General features: G+C 37.3%; 1 protein-coding gene across 4 annotated transcripts in view; it reads left to right on the top strand.

Moving 5' to 3' along the window:
- LOC114462898 (SLIT-ROBO Rho GTPase-activating protein 3-like) overlaps positions 1 to 19,254 on the top strand; it is a 55,124-nt gene that overhangs the window by 28,054 nt on the left and 7,816 nt on the right. The window contains exons 6-17 of one of the 4 annotated variants that reach the window (XM_028445985.1): positions 148 to 276; positions 352 to 573; positions 647 to 748; positions 7,370 to 7,567; positions 7,666 to 7,750; positions 10,076 to 10,103; positions 13,680 to 13,710; positions 14,008 to 14,068; positions 16,900 to 16,977; positions 17,298 to 17,432; positions 17,508 to 17,613; positions 18,369 to 18,596. In XM_028445985.1, coding sequence (XP_028301786.1) covers positions 148 to 276; positions 352 to 573; positions 647 to 748; positions 7,370 to 7,567; positions 7,666 to 7,750; positions 10,076 to 10,103; positions 13,680 to 13,710; positions 14,008 to 14,068; positions 16,900 to 16,977; positions 17,298 to 17,432; positions 17,508 to 17,613; positions 18,369 to 18,596 — 1,403 coding nt within the window. Of the gene's footprint in view, positions 1 to 147; positions 277 to 351; positions 574 to 646; positions 749 to 7,369; positions 7,568 to 7,665; positions 7,751 to 10,075; positions 10,104 to 10,844; positions 10,948 to 13,679; positions 13,711 to 14,007; positions 14,069 to 16,899; positions 16,978 to 17,297; positions 17,433 to 17,507; positions 17,614 to 18,368; positions 18,597 to 19,254 lie in introns of those variants that run through there. The other 3 variants (XM_028445984.1, XM_028445987.1, XR_003674044.1) reach the window with 3 other exon arrangements.

Raw genomic sequence — 19,254 nt, 5'->3', positions numbered from 1 at the left:
TGCTTTTCTACAACATTTCTTGAGTTCTTTCTTTTCAAAATACGTTGAAAGCATGGCTGCAAAAAGCGAATCCCTAGATTTCATGCTTTATTTATGAGGCTTTATTTTTGACTTGCATTGACAACTCTATTAACCTTTTCTCCTCAGAGACAAGCCAAGTATCATGAAAACAAGCTGAAATGCACAAAAGCCCGTAACGACTATCTTCTCAATCTCGCTGCAACCAATGCGTTGGTGGCCAAGTATTACATTCACGATGTGTCTGACATGATAGATGTGAGTCCAATCCTGTGACGACACAAAACCTAAATATTGACAACTTAATTTGACTTTTTGACTTCTTTCCTACAGTGTTGTGATATGGGCTACCATGCAAGCCTAGCCCGCACAATGAGAACCTACTTGTCTGCTGAATATAGCCTTGAAACGTCTCGCCATGAGGGTTTAGACTTACTGGAGGGGGCAGTGGATGCCATGGATGTGAGAGGAGACAAGCTAAAGTTCATGGACACACACAGTCAGATGTTCTGTCCTCCAACGCGCTTTGACTATCAGCCACACATGGGGGATGAGGTAAATGATGGAAACCAAACACCAACAAAGGAAGCTTACTTGATGTTAGCTCATTCCTCTCATTTGATTCCAGGTGTGTCAGGTGAGCGCTCAGCAGCCTGTACAGACCGAGCTTCTGATGCGTTACCACCAACTGCAGTCACGTCTCGCCACGTTAAAGATAGAAAATGAAGAGGTAAGTTTTTTTTAATCTTAAAATACAATTTTAATGATGAAATCAAAAAGCCTGTTGAGTAATGCTTATCACTAGGGTTGGGCACCGAGAACCAGTTCCAAATAGGAACCGGTTCCTAACGTCCAGTTCCGGAACATTTATGAAGACGTTTGCATATCGATTCTTTTTTTCGATTCCTAAATGCCCACACTAATTTGTTTCCACAGCTCGCTCTGTTTCTTATAGAACGCGACTGTAGTGTGTGTGTGTGTGTTTGTGCGTGTGTTGTCTGGCTACGGAGCAGAAGGGAGATAGGAGCTAATCCCCGGTAAAAAGCCCAGTAAAACTCCGGAAATCAATCGCTAGGCATAAATATTTGCTCCCTGGTAAAGATAGTAGCTCTAACAACTGGTAAAATGATAAACTTGGTGATATTACAGCCTGTGCATGCAGTACGAGGACGCATTTACTCCACCTCTGGGTCCTAGTGCCAGCCCTCCGGTGAAGCCTGTTCCATTTACTGCGTTTACCGAGGTGTGTGTTTAAGAAGTCTGTGTGTTTAATAAGTCCATGTGTGTTCGTGTGAAAGTCTGTATATTTATGCTTCCGTCCATCCACTATTTTCATTATATCTATGTCTTAAGGCTCTTATTAAATAGTCTCGGCTGGAGTCCGGGGCACCGCCATCTTGGATTATGTCATCACCAGCGCGTCATCGCTGCAAGTCGCGCAAGCGCGAAACGACCAAAATTACCTTTTGGTCATTTTTCTCAACAAGAACTATTGATTGATTTGTCACATGACTGCTCCAGGGTTTGAGTTTGTTTTATTTTGTTTCACATCTACCTGAGCTGCAGCTCTTAGTTTTGTAGACTGCTGACAACTGGTTTGTGGTGTTATTTAACAAGTTTCAGTTTTACAGTTACAGTTGGGGACCTTTGTAATGAAATACCCTAGTTACAGTACAGCAACCAAATTAAACTGTATCAACTAAGTGAATTAATAAAAATGGCCTGTGTAAAGGCTTTTTCAAATGAAAAAATTCTCCTGTGAAATCTGTGACCTTTTGACCGGCACAACTCAAAGAATCAGAATCGAGAATCGTTTCGAACAGGAATCAAAATTGAGAGTCGGAATCGGAATAAGAATCGTTAAAATTCAAACGATGCTCAGCCCTACTTATACTACTTTTCTTACTCCAAAGTATTAGTGATATCTTTGGTATCAGCTACTTTTACAAAAAACTAAGAATTCAAGTGAAGCATTGCCTGAGCATTTTTTGGTTTTTCACCAGAACCAATGGTTCTCAGTCTATGTACAAAAATCTTGTGCGTATTAAGTTTTGTTGTCATTGTACCTGAAATGAAGAATACTAGTCGTACTTCCTGTACTATGGATCCCATACCACTGTGACTCATTTGGCCAGCCTTGACCAAAACCCTTAACTTGTGTGTTTTAAAGGTTTGTTAAACTAGGACACTATTTCTTGTTAACATTTAAAACTTTAAGGGGCTCCTCTGGATTGAGATTCAGGATCTTCCTGTTGTGTGTCTTAATGAGTTAGTTTGTGTATTTGCTGGTGATCTATCCTAGTTGTACCCTGTGTGGAGCCCTGAGTAAGATAAGTGAGATAAGGTCGAGCACACAGTGACCCGGAACAAGATAATCAGTCACAGGGTATAGATTAGTGGCTGTATTGATAAATGCTTGAATTTGTACAGGTTTGTAAGATCTACTGGTGCCTTTTAATATTACATTGGGCATAAGACAGTGTACTACTAAAGTCTGAAAGTCAGCGGCTCTATCTATACAAAGATTTGTGCAACATACGGAATTTACTGATACATATTATATTATCACACTTGAGTAGAAGGTTCTTTCTGCTAAGAATCCACTAAATGGAAACACTTATGAGAGTCTGCCTCAACATGTGTTAGTTCTCCTTTCAAAGCTGTTGCTAATAAATGGTTGCGCTTGCAGCAAGTTTGTAACTGGCTCTTTGGTGAAAGAAAACACTCTGGACACAAAATCAAAGAATGTTTTTTTTTTTTAACTTTGTAGGTTTTCATTGAGATGAAACTGCCCTGAAAGTAGACCCAGAGTATTATGGCAGTTTCAAACAAGGACTCTTTCTACAGGTCAAGCACAAAGGCATTAAATTCATGAATCTGAAAATTAGGCCATGGTTGTCATTAAAATGTCTTTAATGTTAAACACATAAGTATGATTTTATGATTGTAATTAGTCTCACATTTCAAAATAAATAGTAACATTCGTTTACATTTTTTAAAATAATTTACCTTAACATAGCGCAATCACAACAGCGTAACCAACTACAAAACAGTGACGTGGTTGCAGTGGAACTTTCAACAACATGGGAAAATGTAAATTTTAACAAAAATTGGCTGCCCAATGGAGATTTTTCTTAATGGTTTTTATTTTTTGTATTTTTGTTGTTGAGCGTGATTTTGATTATTTTAGTCTGTTTTTTTTGTTTATTTACTGTCAGTTTGAGGTGTTTTTGTATTTACTTGGGGTCCACCAATTGCACGTCTGCACTAGACACTAGACATTTTTTCCCTTACCCTATGTCATTAATCCGGCATCCCCCCTCCTGTGAAGTTGGTCTTAAATTTAATTTCAAATGGCAATAAAAAGTCTTGAATTTAATTTGACTGAAGCTGTAGGAACCCTGTAATACTCACTATAGCTGTCAATTCCCAATGCTCTTGATCCAACCTACTCACCACAGATTGCAGAGTCCAGAGGTGCTAGTTTCATAGGAGGGGCGGGGCAAGGTGGTTCACAATATGATGCTATAATTAAAAGTTTTCCAAATTTTGCCAGATCGCATTTCTCCTTGTTCCTATTGACAATTTAAACATCGGCAGTGGCTATCCGTACGGTTGCCGTATCAATATACGATATACTATCACGTGACCAGTTTAGGTCACGTGATAGGTCAGTCATTGGCCAGTTTAGGTCGCGTGACTAAGACTAAACCTTACCCTAAACCTAACTCTAATCCTAAAAATTGTTGCGATATTGGGTTATAACCCAACTCTAACCCTAACTGTAAACCTCACCCTAAGAGGCTACATACGTGTACTTTGGTAACCGTACCAATAGCACCGGGGGTTGGCCATACAGCAACCGTACAAATAGATACTTTCATAAACACCTGTACCAAAAAACGTTACCAATAAACCATATGTAAAGGGTGGCACACTTTTTTCACAATTATTATTGCTCAAGAATGCACAACTTTCACCAATATCAGAAATTTGAACAATATGAAGGTAAGTATGGCCATTAATAGTTTCTCGCTGTATTTACACTAAATGAGTAAGAACGTTAGAACAGTTTAAACACTGTTCCTGAAAATAATTTTTTTTTTTTAAAAAACGACAACATTGTGAAAAAGTGTGCCTCCCCTTAATATGCAACACTTTGACTCCATTTTTGGTGCAGATGCTCACAACGTCAATTGGAACAAGGCAAAAAGCAGTCTGGCAAAAGTTGGTGAAAATTATTTTTTATGAGCTACTGGTGGTTCATGATGTAAGAAGCCACAAATCACCATCCTCAGCGAATAGCAAAATTAAATTCTATTAGAAATAGTCATTTTTACAACAAAACAAGCCAAAATTTAACAATTTGACTCAAATAATCAATCAACAACTCTACGTCATATCAAATATATTTGTTTTGAACAGTTTTGGGGTTATAGTTACTCTTAAACTGAAAAGAAATCTCTATCAAGTTCTGATTGATCATGTTCGTGAGAGGACAAATTGCGGTCTTACTTGTCATACAACCTAAAGTGTTTCTCTACCTCTTGTTCTCTGTCCTCATTCAACTGGGTTGGGCTGCCAACGCCCTATCATCTTTCTCAGTAGCATGTAATAACAAGCACTCCATGTTTGGCGGAGTCGCCCTGTATTTGTATTCATCTTCAATCTAACAGTGAATCACGGGGGCACATCTCATCCAGTCTCATTCATTTGATATTGGTTACGGTGGTTTAGTCCCTGACCTCCTCGCTCTCATTCACCCAGAAAGACCTGTTTAAAGGCCACTAGGAAGTGTGTGCCAGTGCCTGTTATGAATATGGATATTCACACCACATTCCCTTCTGGCTCACATGAAAGGGGCATCGTTAATCTTTCATGTCTTTATGCACTGTGCTAGGAAGCTAATTACACTGTTGTTTACTGCACGTCAGTCACACCGCTGTTCAATAGGCCTGCAGCAGAATAATGTTTTAGACTCTGCTGGCATGTTTACAAAATATGCTGTTTGTAACACTAAAGCATGGTCGAGTTATTAGAGCTTCTCAGCAGAACTCCCAGGTTTGATTTTCTGGGGAAACATTATACAGTTGGATGTATGCGTTATGTGTTCTCCTGCTTGAATGTTTTTCTACTCTAACTTATTAGATTTTCACTGATACAATAAAAGACTGTTAAAAGATGAATTATCCATTAGCCTAAAATGATGTATAGGTGGAATGTAAAACTGTCACCCAATTATTACCCCTGCCAATAAGGTTATATTTTCACCGCCGTTTATTTTTTATTTGTTTGTTTGTCTGTTAGCAGGATTACATCAAAAGTACCTCACATACAATATTTTTTAACCAAAGATAGACCTCATGCCATGAAAGATTACATTACATTTCAGAAGGGCTTTGGATCAATCTACTGATTCTGGATTAGTTTCAAGATCTGACTTGACTGATCTTTAAGAACTTTGACTCAGTTATGTCAGGTTGGTTCCTTAATTATCTCACTGAACTTCGTCCAGATTGGACCAGATTGCTCAATTTATTGCAACTTTTTTCCCCAAAAAAATGGTGGCGCCCATACATTAACGTTATACCGTACTGTATTTTTAGTAATAGGGATTAGAATTTCTTCCAAGGCTTTAAAATGTGAATGATCATAGTCCCATGATTAAGATCACTGATCCAGATAACTGCCAATATCTGGCAAAGAGAAAATTTACCGGTGGTTTTGCGCTCTCTGGGGCGGATTCACTAAGATCTGAAATAAAAGGTGGTAAACGAGTTGCTTCCCTAAATCCTGCAGTGACAGTTTCTCACCTGCTGCTTGGAATTGACTAAGATTGCAGCAATGATTAGTGCAAGTGCAGAACTGGTGCAGACCGCCCTTATTTAAATGAGCATTTTGTATGTGTTGTGTTCAACATGGAGGGTAAACACGAGTGCACGGAAGCGAAAATAAAAATGTGAAGCAGCAGAATTGGAGGTGTTAGTAGAGGAAACGAATAAAAAAAATGGATGAATTACAGCAGATAGATAGATATTTTTTATTCATCCCACAGTGGAGAAATGTGCTTGGATGTGACTGTGAGCGACAGATGGCGTGCCTCTGTGAGACAGTGATCCACCTAGGAGGGATGTGCATGCGGCTGATCGCGTGCGTGTGTTTGAGACAGTGACCCGCGGAGGAGACCTGAACATGCGTGCGGCTGATCACATGCGTGTGTGTGAGACAGTGACCCACGGAGGAGCTTTTTTCTCTCACACACATACATAACTGGAACATTTTTTTCATCTCCGCTGTGTTTTCTGTCCACATTAACTTGCAGCGATGATCTCTGCGAGTGTGTTTGTACCTGCTTGTCAATTGTACTATTTTCTGGTACTAAAACTATCACCACAAACAGTTCCAGATTTTATGAATCGCATTGCTCCCCCTGCATTAATTTATTTGCATTTCCTCCTCCCATATTTTTGCTCCCCCTGGGAGATCCACCTACTATGCTGAATATTCATTAGGGGGAAAACGCGCTAAATAGATTGAGGGTGCATTGTGAAGCGCTGCGGCGGCACACTCCTGATTCCCTGGGCTTTGTACTTTATTAGCGCGTGGAGTGACACGTTTTAATACCACTAAACCTTTAGTGACTCCGCCCCTCTCAGTGCTCTTGTTTTTTTTCTGCACTTCATCAATCACGGCCCCCGTGGATTCTTAAAAGGCATTGAGTTAATTAATCTAAAAATAAAGCTTTAATTGTCATTAAAATGTCTTAAATCAATGTTTCAAAAGTCTTAAATTTTAAAACAAGTATGATTTTATGATTATAATTGGTCTCACTTTTAAAAAAATTGTAATTATTACCGTAACACTGCATAACACTACAAAACAGTGATGTGGTTGCAGCAGGACTTTCAACAACATGTGACAATGTAAATTTAAGAAAAATTGCCTGTCTAATGAAGATTTTTCTTAATGGTTTTTATTTTTTGTATTTTTGTGGTTGTTTTATACATTTCTTGCTCTTTTTGTAGTCATTTTGTGTCTGTTTTTAGAGTGATATTGATTATTTTAGTCTGGTTTTATAGTGTATTTTACTGTGTGTTCCATATCTGCACTAGACACTGGAAGAAATGTACCCTAACCCTATATAATTAATTGTGTAAACTGCTCTTAAATTTAATTTCAAATTGCAATAAGAAGTCTCAAAAAGTCTTACATTTAATTTGAAGCTGTAGAATCCCTGTTGATATTGAATGTAAAATCGTATCATTAATATATATTAATATATAAGTATATATATATATATTTTATTAATATGTACATATTTTCCATCCCATGTTTTTATTCTTTTTTTCAGGTGAGGAAGACTCTTGATGCCACCATGCAGACACTTCAGGACATGCTTACTGTGGAAGACTTTGATGTTTCCGACGCCTTCCAGCACAGCCAATCCACTGAGTCGGTCAAATCAGCTTCCTCCGATTCCTACATGAGCAAAGCAAACATTACTAAGAGAAGAGCCAATCAACAAGAGACAGAGGGCTTTTACTTCACTGTGAGTCTTCAGATGGGCTGAGAGCGTGATAAAGTGTGGACTATGAATGAAAAGCCAAACTATTACACATGTAATTCTTTTATCTCTTCTATCTGCAGAAATACAAGGAGTACTTGAACGGCAGTAATCTCATAGTGAAGTTGCAGGCTAAACATGATCTTCTAAAGCAGACATTGGGAGAAGGTGAGTCATACTTCAATAGTCATTCATCTACTCATCTTCTATGTGCGGGGTGTGATTAAATAATTTGATGGTGAGCAATGTGTTTTGCCTCTGCATCTTAAAACATGGGATTGCATTTAAAAGCACGGACTTATAATGCTCTATCTAATTGGGTTTAGGACTTCTTTTGTGTGTAGCACTAATGTTTGAGCAGGGTTGGGGTTAATTACATTTTTAAATTACAATTACGTCTTCAATTATCCATGTTTAATTACAACTCAATTATGATTACAGTAATAATGTTAATACATTTTCCCCCTGAAAGTCAATTACAACCATGTTCCTCAATTAGTAAAGTCCAATTACAATTAATCACAATTACGGAGCCTTTAATAAATAACCCTAACATAACCTTCCTCTTGTGTTAGCTTTCTGTTAGCATCTCTTATGCTAACAGGACAGTTGACCCATGTCTTAAATCAGCTGTAAAATACACTTAAAAATATTATCTATCATCTATTTTGTTTTTTATATCTTTTGGTTACCTTGTTCGGCTTCCTTATCCACGAAAATATTGGTATTAATATTTTTGGTGTGGGCGTCTCAGCCTTTTTTTCTGTCGGTAAACCTCTCCATTTAAATTTTCAAAAAAAATGGTAAAATGATCCTCAAGAGAATTGACAGGTCGTGAGAAAACTTGATATGAAACATATTTTGATTAATTGTTACGGTGGCTGAGAAGTGCAAAACACATTTACAGATGCCACAAAAATGTAAATTTTTCAGCAAAACACTTTTACAAATGCCACAACAAATTTAGAATTTTGAAAACAAATTTACATAATTCGCCAAAAAAAACGATTACAAATAGCAAAACACTTACAAATGTTGATTTACAATGACAATGTTGATTTGTTTTGACCTTTTGTAAAAGTGTCGCAGTAAATTGTTAACTACATATGTCTAAGCCATAAAACTATAACATGGCTCCACAGGTTTATGTTTAATTAAATCCTAAATGACAGTTTTTATAATTTCCATGACAATTACAATTACAAAGTCAGTTATCTGAACTTCAATTATGATTACAACAGCAACATATAATTACAATTACAAGTGTAATTACATCATAATTGTAATTAGGGGAGTTGAACATCGCTATATCGCGATGTTACGTTGCACGATTGTCGAATTGATTCAAAATACATCCATATCGATTTTTTTTTTTAATTTTTGATTTTATTTTTGCTTTTATTTATCCAGGAACGTCTTTTCCACTGCAGTAGACATTGTAACTGCACAAAGAAGTGCTCTGAAACCTGAGCATGTTGACCAGCTTGTGTTTTTTCAATAAAATCTAAAAAGAAAATACTAACTTTCTGCATTGATTTGTTGTTCTAGGCATATACCTCAGTTAAGTTGCACTAAAAACGTGTTGCACTAAAGTCAAAGTTGGTTTAAAAGCCACAGGCAGATTGTATGTTATTTTTTTATTTTAAGTTGTTGGCACATGGCATGTTAAAGCCAATGTTTTGAGTGTAAAATATGCCAATAAAATATATTTCATACATAATGTTCTTATGAAGGTGTACACATTTACAGATTAGTTGTTTCTAAAGTCATACATTAAAAACAAATCGCCTTATACTTTAATATTGGGATATGTCGTATCTTATCGCATCGTGAACTATGTATCGGGATACGAATCGTATCGCCAGATGCCAGACAATACACACCCTTAATTGTAATATATTTTCAGCTACACAATTACAATTACAATTGACCCCAACCATGTTGAGCATCACACTCTAGTTTCACATTCGTGCACTCTGTTTTTTTTTCTTCTTCACGCCTGGATTGATGTACTTTTTGACTTTAAGAAAGGCTCTGCTGGATAGTGCCTTACACATGACTTAATCCTGAAGCAAACATTCATGTTTGACTGAACAAAGGGAGACGGATTTCCGTGCATGCGGGTGCTAATGTGGTGCAAACATTATGAAATCATTGCACTGTACAAATGGGCTCCATCAGCCTCTCCCGCTTGTTGCCCCTGGATACACATTGGCTTAGAGAGTAGACAGGCCGTCCCCTTCTGGGGCTCTTGTGCCGTTTCTACGGCGACTGTTGAATGACCGCCGCCTGGCAGCGAGTCAAATGCAGTCACGGTTTTCACCCCATTCAACCCGCCTGAATGGATGCCCGTTTTCTCATCACACCCCTTTCTCTCTCCACCTGGCGACAGTGGAAGCCAGCACTTAGGCATACCACCAATACATGGGTGTTTTTTGTTTTTTTAAATCTTTAACATAGTCTCTCTATCTCTGTGTGCTCTTTTGTTTGTAGGAGAAAGAGCTGAATATGGAACAACGAGGTAAGTTTTATCACGTCAACAATAATGTGTGTAATCTGTTCTGTGTGCCTGGATGTGACAGAAATTTCAATTCAATTTCATTTATTTAGGAGAGACAGTGAATAGTAATGAATGTAACAATCAAGGAGTGTGCCAGATTTAGCACTTTAGCTAATTTCCATCTGTTATCCCCACTATTCAAACATATAAGAAAAAAAAAAAAATCATCAAGTTACAGTGCAATTAAAAACACACAAATACATAGAGAAAACATGGGAATAGGGGTTCAGTCCAAAATTAATTTCAATCTCAACATTTATTTGAATATAATTGAAGTTCAAATACAATTATGAATGAAGAAATGATGGAGAGCTGCCAGTGACATTAAAATGCCTTTTCCCACAGAGAGCAGACAACAGATTTATAATTAAATCCCCCCCAAAAAATTGTCAATGAGACTATTTTAAAATTATTTTGGCAAAAGGTAAAAACCTCAATGTGCCAATGCCTAAAGTAAAGATTGGCTTTATACAGCGAGTGAATCTATTTAATTCTGTTGAGTTAAGCTTAGCAAACAGGCTCATTGATAAACATTGGTTGTAATGACTGTGCAGAGAAGAGAAATATCCTCCATTACTAAACTCTGACTACTTTTCAAAAGTCACAACAAAATGACTTGCTTGGAGAAATGTCTGTGTGCTGTTGTTCCATTGAGTTGTCATTCATCATTTCTACAATCCTACAACCCCATCGTCTCCCCAGGCCCCCCACTCTCCCCCCCAAACCCCAGCGAATGCGGAAGTCTAGACCTCGCACCTTTTTTTACCATAAGCTGTTTAACGGCGATATGGAGGCCTTCATTCAGGTATCAGCCCAATCTGTGCCTTTTTTTTCTCTCTCCGTGAGCTCAGCTGTTTGGCTTCTGGTTCTTGTGGGGTGTCCTCTTTTCTGTGACCACTCTCAAGCAAGTGTTGTTTCAGCCATCATCTCAACTCTCCTCTTGCTCGTTGTCTTGTCTTTACATTCTTAACCACTTGGAAGACATAAGAAAAGATGAGGCTATCAAATGATCCGACGTGTTGTAGATATGGTTTCATTTCATAAGCATTGTTATGAGACTTTTAATTGTACGTTCTTCCTTCACTCATTGAATAATTTGCCTTTTATTCATGTCAGTTGGCCACAGGCCGTGTTGGGCTGTGCAGATAAACAGATGGCCACATCTGCTCTCATGCTCAGTCAAACATGGGCAAACATGCTATAGGCACAAAGAAAAAAACTAATAACCCTGCTTTTTTCTACAAAATGTCCCTGAACCTTTTAGTTCTCTGTGATTTTCTTCTTGAGTTATATTGGCTTCTAGCAGGGGTGGACTGGCCATCTGGCATACCGGTGTCATGTACTGAGTGCGCATCGTACTGAGATTGTATATGCACGCACATGCGCACTACCAGAAAACACATTTTTGCTAAATTTATTTTTGTTTTCAAAGTGAACGGAGACGTGTTTTATTTGTTTATTGGATTAGGTTAGGGTTATAATCTCAGTACGGAGGTAATCTCAGTACGTGACACTGGGCAACGTTCCGGTGGGCTGGTCTGGTCCGCTAAGATTTAGGTTTTTTTGACTAATGACTAGAGGCAGACATGGTACAGAGTGGCAAAAAAATGGTCCAAAAGTGGCAAAAACGTGGCAAGAAAAGTGTGTAAAATGACTAAAATCGGCCAAAAGCAGTCAAAAGTGGCCAAAACATTGGCACATAAAGAGCAACCAGTTAGTATGTAATGGCAAAGGGTAGCTTTAATGAGCAAAATGTGAAAAAGAAAAATGTGGAACAAAAAGAGGCAGCATGTAGTGTAAAAAGGAAACAAGTGGTATTTATTGGGCAAAAGCTAGCTTATTTGGATAAAAAGTGGCCAAAGAAATTCAAGAAAGGACAAAAATTGGATTGGTGTCCAAAAGAACTTGCAGAAATTGACCAAAAAAAATAGGGGAAAGGGGTGTTTATTGGCAAAGAAAAAGGGCAAAAATGGGAGAGAGGATGTTGCAAAATGGCCACAGGAAATAGTTATAAATGGGTTAAAAAGTTTCCCACTTTTAAGGTTTTCTGAGGGAATAATAATTAAAAATAAGGCATAAAAAGGCACATGTTGAGCATGACTTAATAACACCTTCTACATAGTGTCCTCTGATAATGTCGTGGGCTGGTCTGGACAGAAAATGCCAGGGCTGAATTTTTGTCCCAGTTCATCCCTGGCCTCAAGGACCATTAATGTCTACACTTCCAACAACAGCAGAAACACTTATGTAAAAGTAAATCTACCAGGAACTAGATTAACACCCATGGTTTCTGCAATTGAAGCACATACAGTATATCTCAGGGGAAAGTTCTTGGTTCCAGTGGTGGAAATGCACGTGTTTAATTGGTTTAATGAAATGACAAAGTGAGACTGTTGATGATGCTTGCCGTGTGAATGTTTATAAATTAAGATAAAATCGATTTGTCATGATGTATCAACTTTTTTTTTTTTTTTTTTTTTTTTTTTTTAATACGTTCATCATAAGACTGCTTTTTCTCAACCGTTAAATTGAGCTTGTTCCCAGGGTTGGGGTCAATTACATTTTTCAGTTACAATTATGTTTTCAATTACCCATGTTCAAATGCAATTCAGTTACGATTACAGTGACCAGAATTTTTCCCAATTACAATTAGATTACAATTATTTTTCGATCCTCAGAAAGTCAATAACAATTACATTCTCAATTACTGCATTTCAATGACCGTAAATCACAATTATTGATAACCCCATAAAAGGCAACTTTCCTCTTGCATTAGCTTTCTGTTAGCATCTGTTATGATAACAGGTGCTTAATCAGCTGTAAAATACACTAAAAACAATTGTCTATCATCTAGTTTCTTTCCTATGTATTGGTTAACTTATTAGGATTCTTAATTAATTAAAATATAGGTTTTAATATGTTTGGCGTGGACATCTGGGCCTATTTTGTGTCAGTATACACCTAGAGTTAATTTTTTTTTTAAATGGTTAAATGTAGGAAAGCTTGATACGGAACACATTTAACTACTTAGGTGTAGAACTGTACATAGAACTGTAACATGGTTCCCCAGTTTTGCGTTAAATTACAATTTTTTGAGACTTTTCATGGCATTACAATTACAAAGTCAATTATCTGAACTCAATTAAAATTTGAGTACGATTACGACAGCATATATAGACACCATAAAATGTAATGAATTATGAATGATGTGATTACAATTATAATTGAGCCCAACCCTGCTTGTTCCAAACAGTTATGATGTAAATGTTATTTAATGTAGTTGAGCTTGTTTTTAAGATCAAGGTCGAACACATTCTGAAGAAATTGGGCTGGAACGAAGCCCATCTCCTACTGGGTAGTGCCCCCATCCCCCTCCCCATGTCTCAAAGATGCTATGGCTGTTAGGTCTCCTCTCTCTCTCTCTCTCTCTCTCTTTCTTTTGCTCGCTCGTCATTAGGTTTGTCTCTCTCACTAATATGTTGTGGTTATTGTTGCATCTCTTCCTCTGTCTTCATGCCGTACTGCTTCCTGCGCCAGGGGAAGAAGGAATGTCCGTGCCAGGAGTCAGGTACTTTTGTGCTGTTTCCACTTTACTAACCAGCTCCTCTGTGCCTCTGCCTTGTTGGCGTTCTTTTAAATATCTAGCCCTACTGTGTACACACTGTGTGGCGGTGCAAGCCCTGAAACTGATGCCTGCTTTGCATAAACTCTAGTTCTGATCACACAAAGTTGGATAATTATGCATGAAGCCATTACTAATGTTCTTCCAACCATTTCAAGATAATATGCAAAGTGTCTCGGTTGATAATGCTTTGAATGTGAATATTTGTTTGTCACTTTCTGTGTTTGTTGATTCTATTTGTAGGATTCGGGACAGGCCATACCAGTGGTGGTGGAAAGCTGCATACGATACATCAATCTTTATGGCAAGTGTAACAAAAATAATATGTCCTGTGTTGTATTAACTGAAAGTAAAAACAGCATAGTGTTAATATGGTGTCAAATGTTTGAAAAGGTTTGATCTAGTGATACTATTCAAACAGACAACAGTAGTCAGCAACAGTAGGTGTGAGAAAAAAACTGTCCCATTTATTAATAATCTATGGGTTACATACGTTTTAACCTTGAACATTAGAATATTCCACAATTGAATGACAGAAATAACTTAAAGGTGCAGTCCGCAACTCTCGGTTCCCTCTCTCCCCCTCCCTTCCCGCTGCTCTCATGCCTCCAAACTTTCCAAAGTCCCTCCCTCAGAGGAGCTAACAAGCTAACGTTAGTCCGACAGCAACATCACAGTACTATAACATGCTCTGTTAAACGCATATTACTGCAGCGCTTCTCTCTCACAATGTGCACACACCTCAGCAGCAGCAACAACACAGCAGCCCACATGGAGGCTGCTGTGCACACATGAACAACACATGCACTACAGAGTTCTAGTGTAACAATTACAAATCAAATATAATGTAAATCAAGCAGCAGTAATTACCTTTCAAGCAGAAAAGTTGCTAATTCCATCTTCTACTCCACCAGACCATACACTGTAAAAAATGACGGTGATCTAGCTCTGGGAAAGGGGCGGGGCCTGTGAGCAACAGCTGTCAGACAGTCCATCAAACACAATCCTGGCTCTGATTGGTTCTTTTTACTCGGTCGAGGTGCATTCTGGCAGTCTGCCAAAGGCTGCAGGAGCAGCAGGAGGGCCTCAATGAGTCTGTTTTTTTCACACAAACTACTAGTTTCATCTAAAGCTGCCCTTACATAGTGACAGATTTAGCAAATATGACAAAAAGTCACTTTTAGAAGAGTTGCAGACTGCACCTTTAAATTTGAAGATTTAGAAAAATAACCTCAACAAAACCAATAATTATTATGTATCAGAGTGCTTATACTGGAGATTTTAGGTGCAGGAAGATCCGGTAATTTTTTGTTGTTGTTGCTGATATCGGATCAATATCTCATATCAAGTATTGAATCGCAACACCCTTGTTTTTTGTATCGGTATATAAACAACTCATTACTAAATATGCATATGGAAAAAAAACTGCCAATATTTTCCAAAAAATAAGAACTTTTTCTAAATTATTTATTTTTGATTTGGATGTGGTATTTCATACATTTGGCCAATATGACGGTGTAGTTTTTCCAGAGGTTTGACTTTGTAAAGTGTAAAAAAAGAAAAAGCCTGTTTTCATTAAGGACCTTGTAAATGTAGTTTTCCTTTCAAACTTCCTTCAAAACACTTTATACCAGTGAATGCAATCCTATATAGTGGTTACTTCTTGCATTATGCATTGTTTCAGTGAAGGCAGAGATGACATCTTCACAGTATATGTACTAGAAACTAACAATATGGAATTTTTAGGGGCCGATATCGATGTTGGGGGATTTTAAAAGGCGACATTCAATGTCTCAGTCAATATATGAAATAGGAACATTGATATTTGCATTATACTTTATATACTGTACATGAACACAAACTCTTTTAATAACCAAAATACAATTTAAAAAAAGAAGCAAAACACAACTAAATTAAAATAGCTGAATATAGTAACTTTATTTAGAAACACTGTTAATATAAGGACTGTAAAACAACTGATAAATAAGAAAAAGGCAAACTTGCGCAAACAGTATTTTCAAAATACAGTGTAAAAATCTTAAACAGTAAACATTGATGAATATAAAAAGGCTAAATGTAACGGTAAACGATGAACTAGTGCATTTCTCTCAGTGTTGTAAAATTATAGTCAACATAACGTGCCCGCACTTGAAAACCCTCGGCCTGACATTTGAAAAATACACAAAATATTAAATGTCACAAAAAATCATTTTTTTGATTTATTTTTGACCAAGCTAAACACTTAAGTGAATGTATAGTTGGAAATGGTTCATCCATTACATTTATAATACCGGTTATATTATTAAATATGATTACTCACCTGTTTATGCATAGAATTTTATTACGTAGTAGTTTCTGTGACAAACACAAAGATAAAATGTTTGCCACTTATCAAAAGTCCTGAGTTCATGTCACCTCACAGCAAGGTATCAATGGTTCACCTCCTTTCCTTTTTTAAAATCAGCCCATGACAAAGATCTTATCAAAATCCTCAAAAACGCTGTTTTTTTCACCAAAATATGTCAGACTGGAAAATGTTCCCTACCTAGAATCCCCATATTAGTACCAATGTTTTGATGCTTGGATTGTTGCCAGGTTATGAATTCTGATTTATACCTACATAAAATATCAGAGTCCAGAAATAGACTTTTTTTTAAAAAAAATGCCATTTTTTTCCCCAGAATTTCTCAAAATCCTCAAAAACTCTGTTTTTTTGCTAAAAATTGACCGAGTGAAAAAAAAAGTTCATTGCCTGGAATCCCCCCATTAGTACTAATTGGTGGTGGGTATTGCATTAAAAGACCTACACCACTCTACACACACAATGACAACACCCTTGAGGGTAAAAATGGCAGCTTATAATGCAGAAAGCTAACGCATCAGTTACACATTATAGCTCAACAGATTAATCAGCCCGACTATTGACTGATGTTGATTAATCGATGATAGCTAAAATTGCCCTGATTAATCTGTCAGGCTCTACTAGAAACTAGAAAGTAATTCCCCTTGACTTTATGGTATGTGAATATATTTACATATTTGTCTTTGGATTTGATGCTTTTTTAATGTCATGTTTTATATATAAATACTCTCTATTCTAATTAACTTACACCATGCGGCTCTATCTTTCCATAGGTCTTCAACAGCAAGGAATATTCCGCGTTCCAGGATCCCAGGTCGAAGTCAATGACATCAAAAATGCATTTGAAAGAGGTTAGTGGGGTCACAGGGCCCTCCTCCTTTGATGTATTTCAAAAAGCAATTTTGCCCTCGTGAAAAGCCACACTTCCTCTCTCAGGATTCTAGAGTGCAAATAGAGGCTGCTTGTCGTCTGTATGCATGTAAAGGACGTGGAGAGCGTTTGATGCATAATACATCAGCACCCTATTAGAAGAAAGAACAGTGGGGACATAAAAGTATTCTTAATGTTTGTGTTATCTCCCAGACTTTGAAATACCCATAACATTGTGCTAAATAAACATGATCGTAGTGGAATAAAGAAACAAGTGGATAAAGTGTGTTTCCGTCTCCAGGAGAGGATCCGCTGGAGGATGATCAGACTGATCATGACATCAACTCGGTGGCGGGCGTTCTGAAGCTCTACTTCCGTGGGCTGGAAAATCCACTGTTCCCTAAAGAGCGTTTCCTCGACCTCATATCCACCACCAGTGAGTCACATTCTAGTAAACATGTGAAATATGCAGCTCTTGTTCTGTCTATAACTGTTTATTTCCTTTTTCTAGAGCTTGATTCTGGTGCAGAAAGAGCTCATCATCTCCAGCAGATAACAGCGACACTTCAGCGGCCTGTGATTGTTGTGATGAGATACCTGTTTGCTTTTCTAAATCAGTAAGTCTAGTCACATGTCATTAGTACCTTATCACAGGGAGTCTTATGCTATTCTTCACCCATCGCCAATTGTTCTAAAAAACCCCAACATAGCGTTTGAGGTTTATTTTCCCAAACTTGCCTGTTTTGTGGTGTTTTAGTACTTTCAGAGCGCTCCTAAAAACAGGCTGTTTGCTTCAGCATGTGTGTTTATTACAGTAGCAGCAGTAAATCATTAACAGTCTTTCTTCTCCTCCTTACCTTGTCTGACCACAGAACTAGTCCATTTAAGACAATAGTCCATTTTTCCAACCACTGCGTAGCATTGGGTCACAAACACGTCAGATCATCCCATAAAGGCGATACAAGGCAGTATAACGGCTACTAAAAGTGAAACTGATTGTGTTATCCATATGCTGCATTATCGATATACTGAACATAAAGATATTAACTGTAATATCAACCTGCCTTCACTGTTTGTTTTACTTGTGAGGTAGTTTGAGAGGGAGGAGCTCACGTTCTCATGTATGGTAGGAGGAGCCAGGATTGTCAGGAGGAGGAGTTTCCGTGTTATGATGTCATAATGCGAGAAAAATCCAACTCGCCCGTTTGGAGCTAACTTTTTAGAAAATGTGGAATAACAAGGAAGGGAAACAGAGCTTTTTCAACTTTGGCCCTCTGACTGAGGCTAAAGGAATGTATATTACTGTAGCAAAAGCATTAAAAAGTGAATTTTTCACAACACTGCCCCTTTAATGTATTTTTTTTTTTCCAAGTCTTTCCCAGTATAGTGATGAAAATATGATGGACTACTACAATCTGGCTATCTGCTTCGGCCCAACGCTGATGCCCATACCTGACGACCAGGATCCCGTTTCCTGCCAAGCACATGTTAATGAAGTCATCAAGAGTTTTATCATCCATCATGAGGCAATCTTCCCAACACAGCGAGAGCTGGAGGGACCTGTGTATGAAAAGTGCATGACTGGAGGGGAAGAATACTGGTAGGTCATAAACAAAGTGTGTGTGTGTTTGTCACAGTGTCAGGAAGACAGCTTGTGTTTGGAAAGCTTTATTTATGTCTATTCTTCATCATCTGGCCTGGCCTTCATGTGCTTAAATCACTAATAATTTAATATATAAAAAGGTCAGAAATGGACGCTATTCCACTCAGGACACACTAAGCCAAACAACCAGCTTCTATATATATATATATATATATATATATATATATATATATATATATATACAGTATATATATATATATGTATAGATTAAAAAAGAGGTGTCACTTGGACATTAATGACCCAGGACTAATGTAGAATTAGTTATAAAAACTGGTGTTTTAGGGGAAATCATGCAATACAATAGGTACTAGGCCTATCTATACTATATAGTAGGTAATTTTATATCTTATTAAATATTACAATATTATATATTGTTCTACCGGTACTTATAATTTAATATTAATTTATAATCATAATTATTTGTGTTATAATTGTTGTTTGGTATGTAATTTTATTCTATATAATACATAATGTAATAGTAATATGAAAGTATTTACTGTAGGTGAACTCCACTGCTTTTTATCACTATAATCACGTAAATAAAAAAAAATGTTCTTCATTTTATTAACCCTAATATGCTGCAAGTCTTGCATAT

Source organism: Gouania willdenowi, chromosome 5 (assembly GCF_900634775.1).
Source record: "Gouania willdenowi chromosome 5, fGouWil2.1, whole genome shotgun sequence".
NCBI lineage: Eukaryota > Metazoa > Chordata > Actinopteri > Blenniiformes > Gobiesocidae > Gouania > Gouania willdenowi.
Note: the sequence above shows the minus strand (reverse complement) of the source record. Positions and strands in the feature narration are given on the sequence as shown.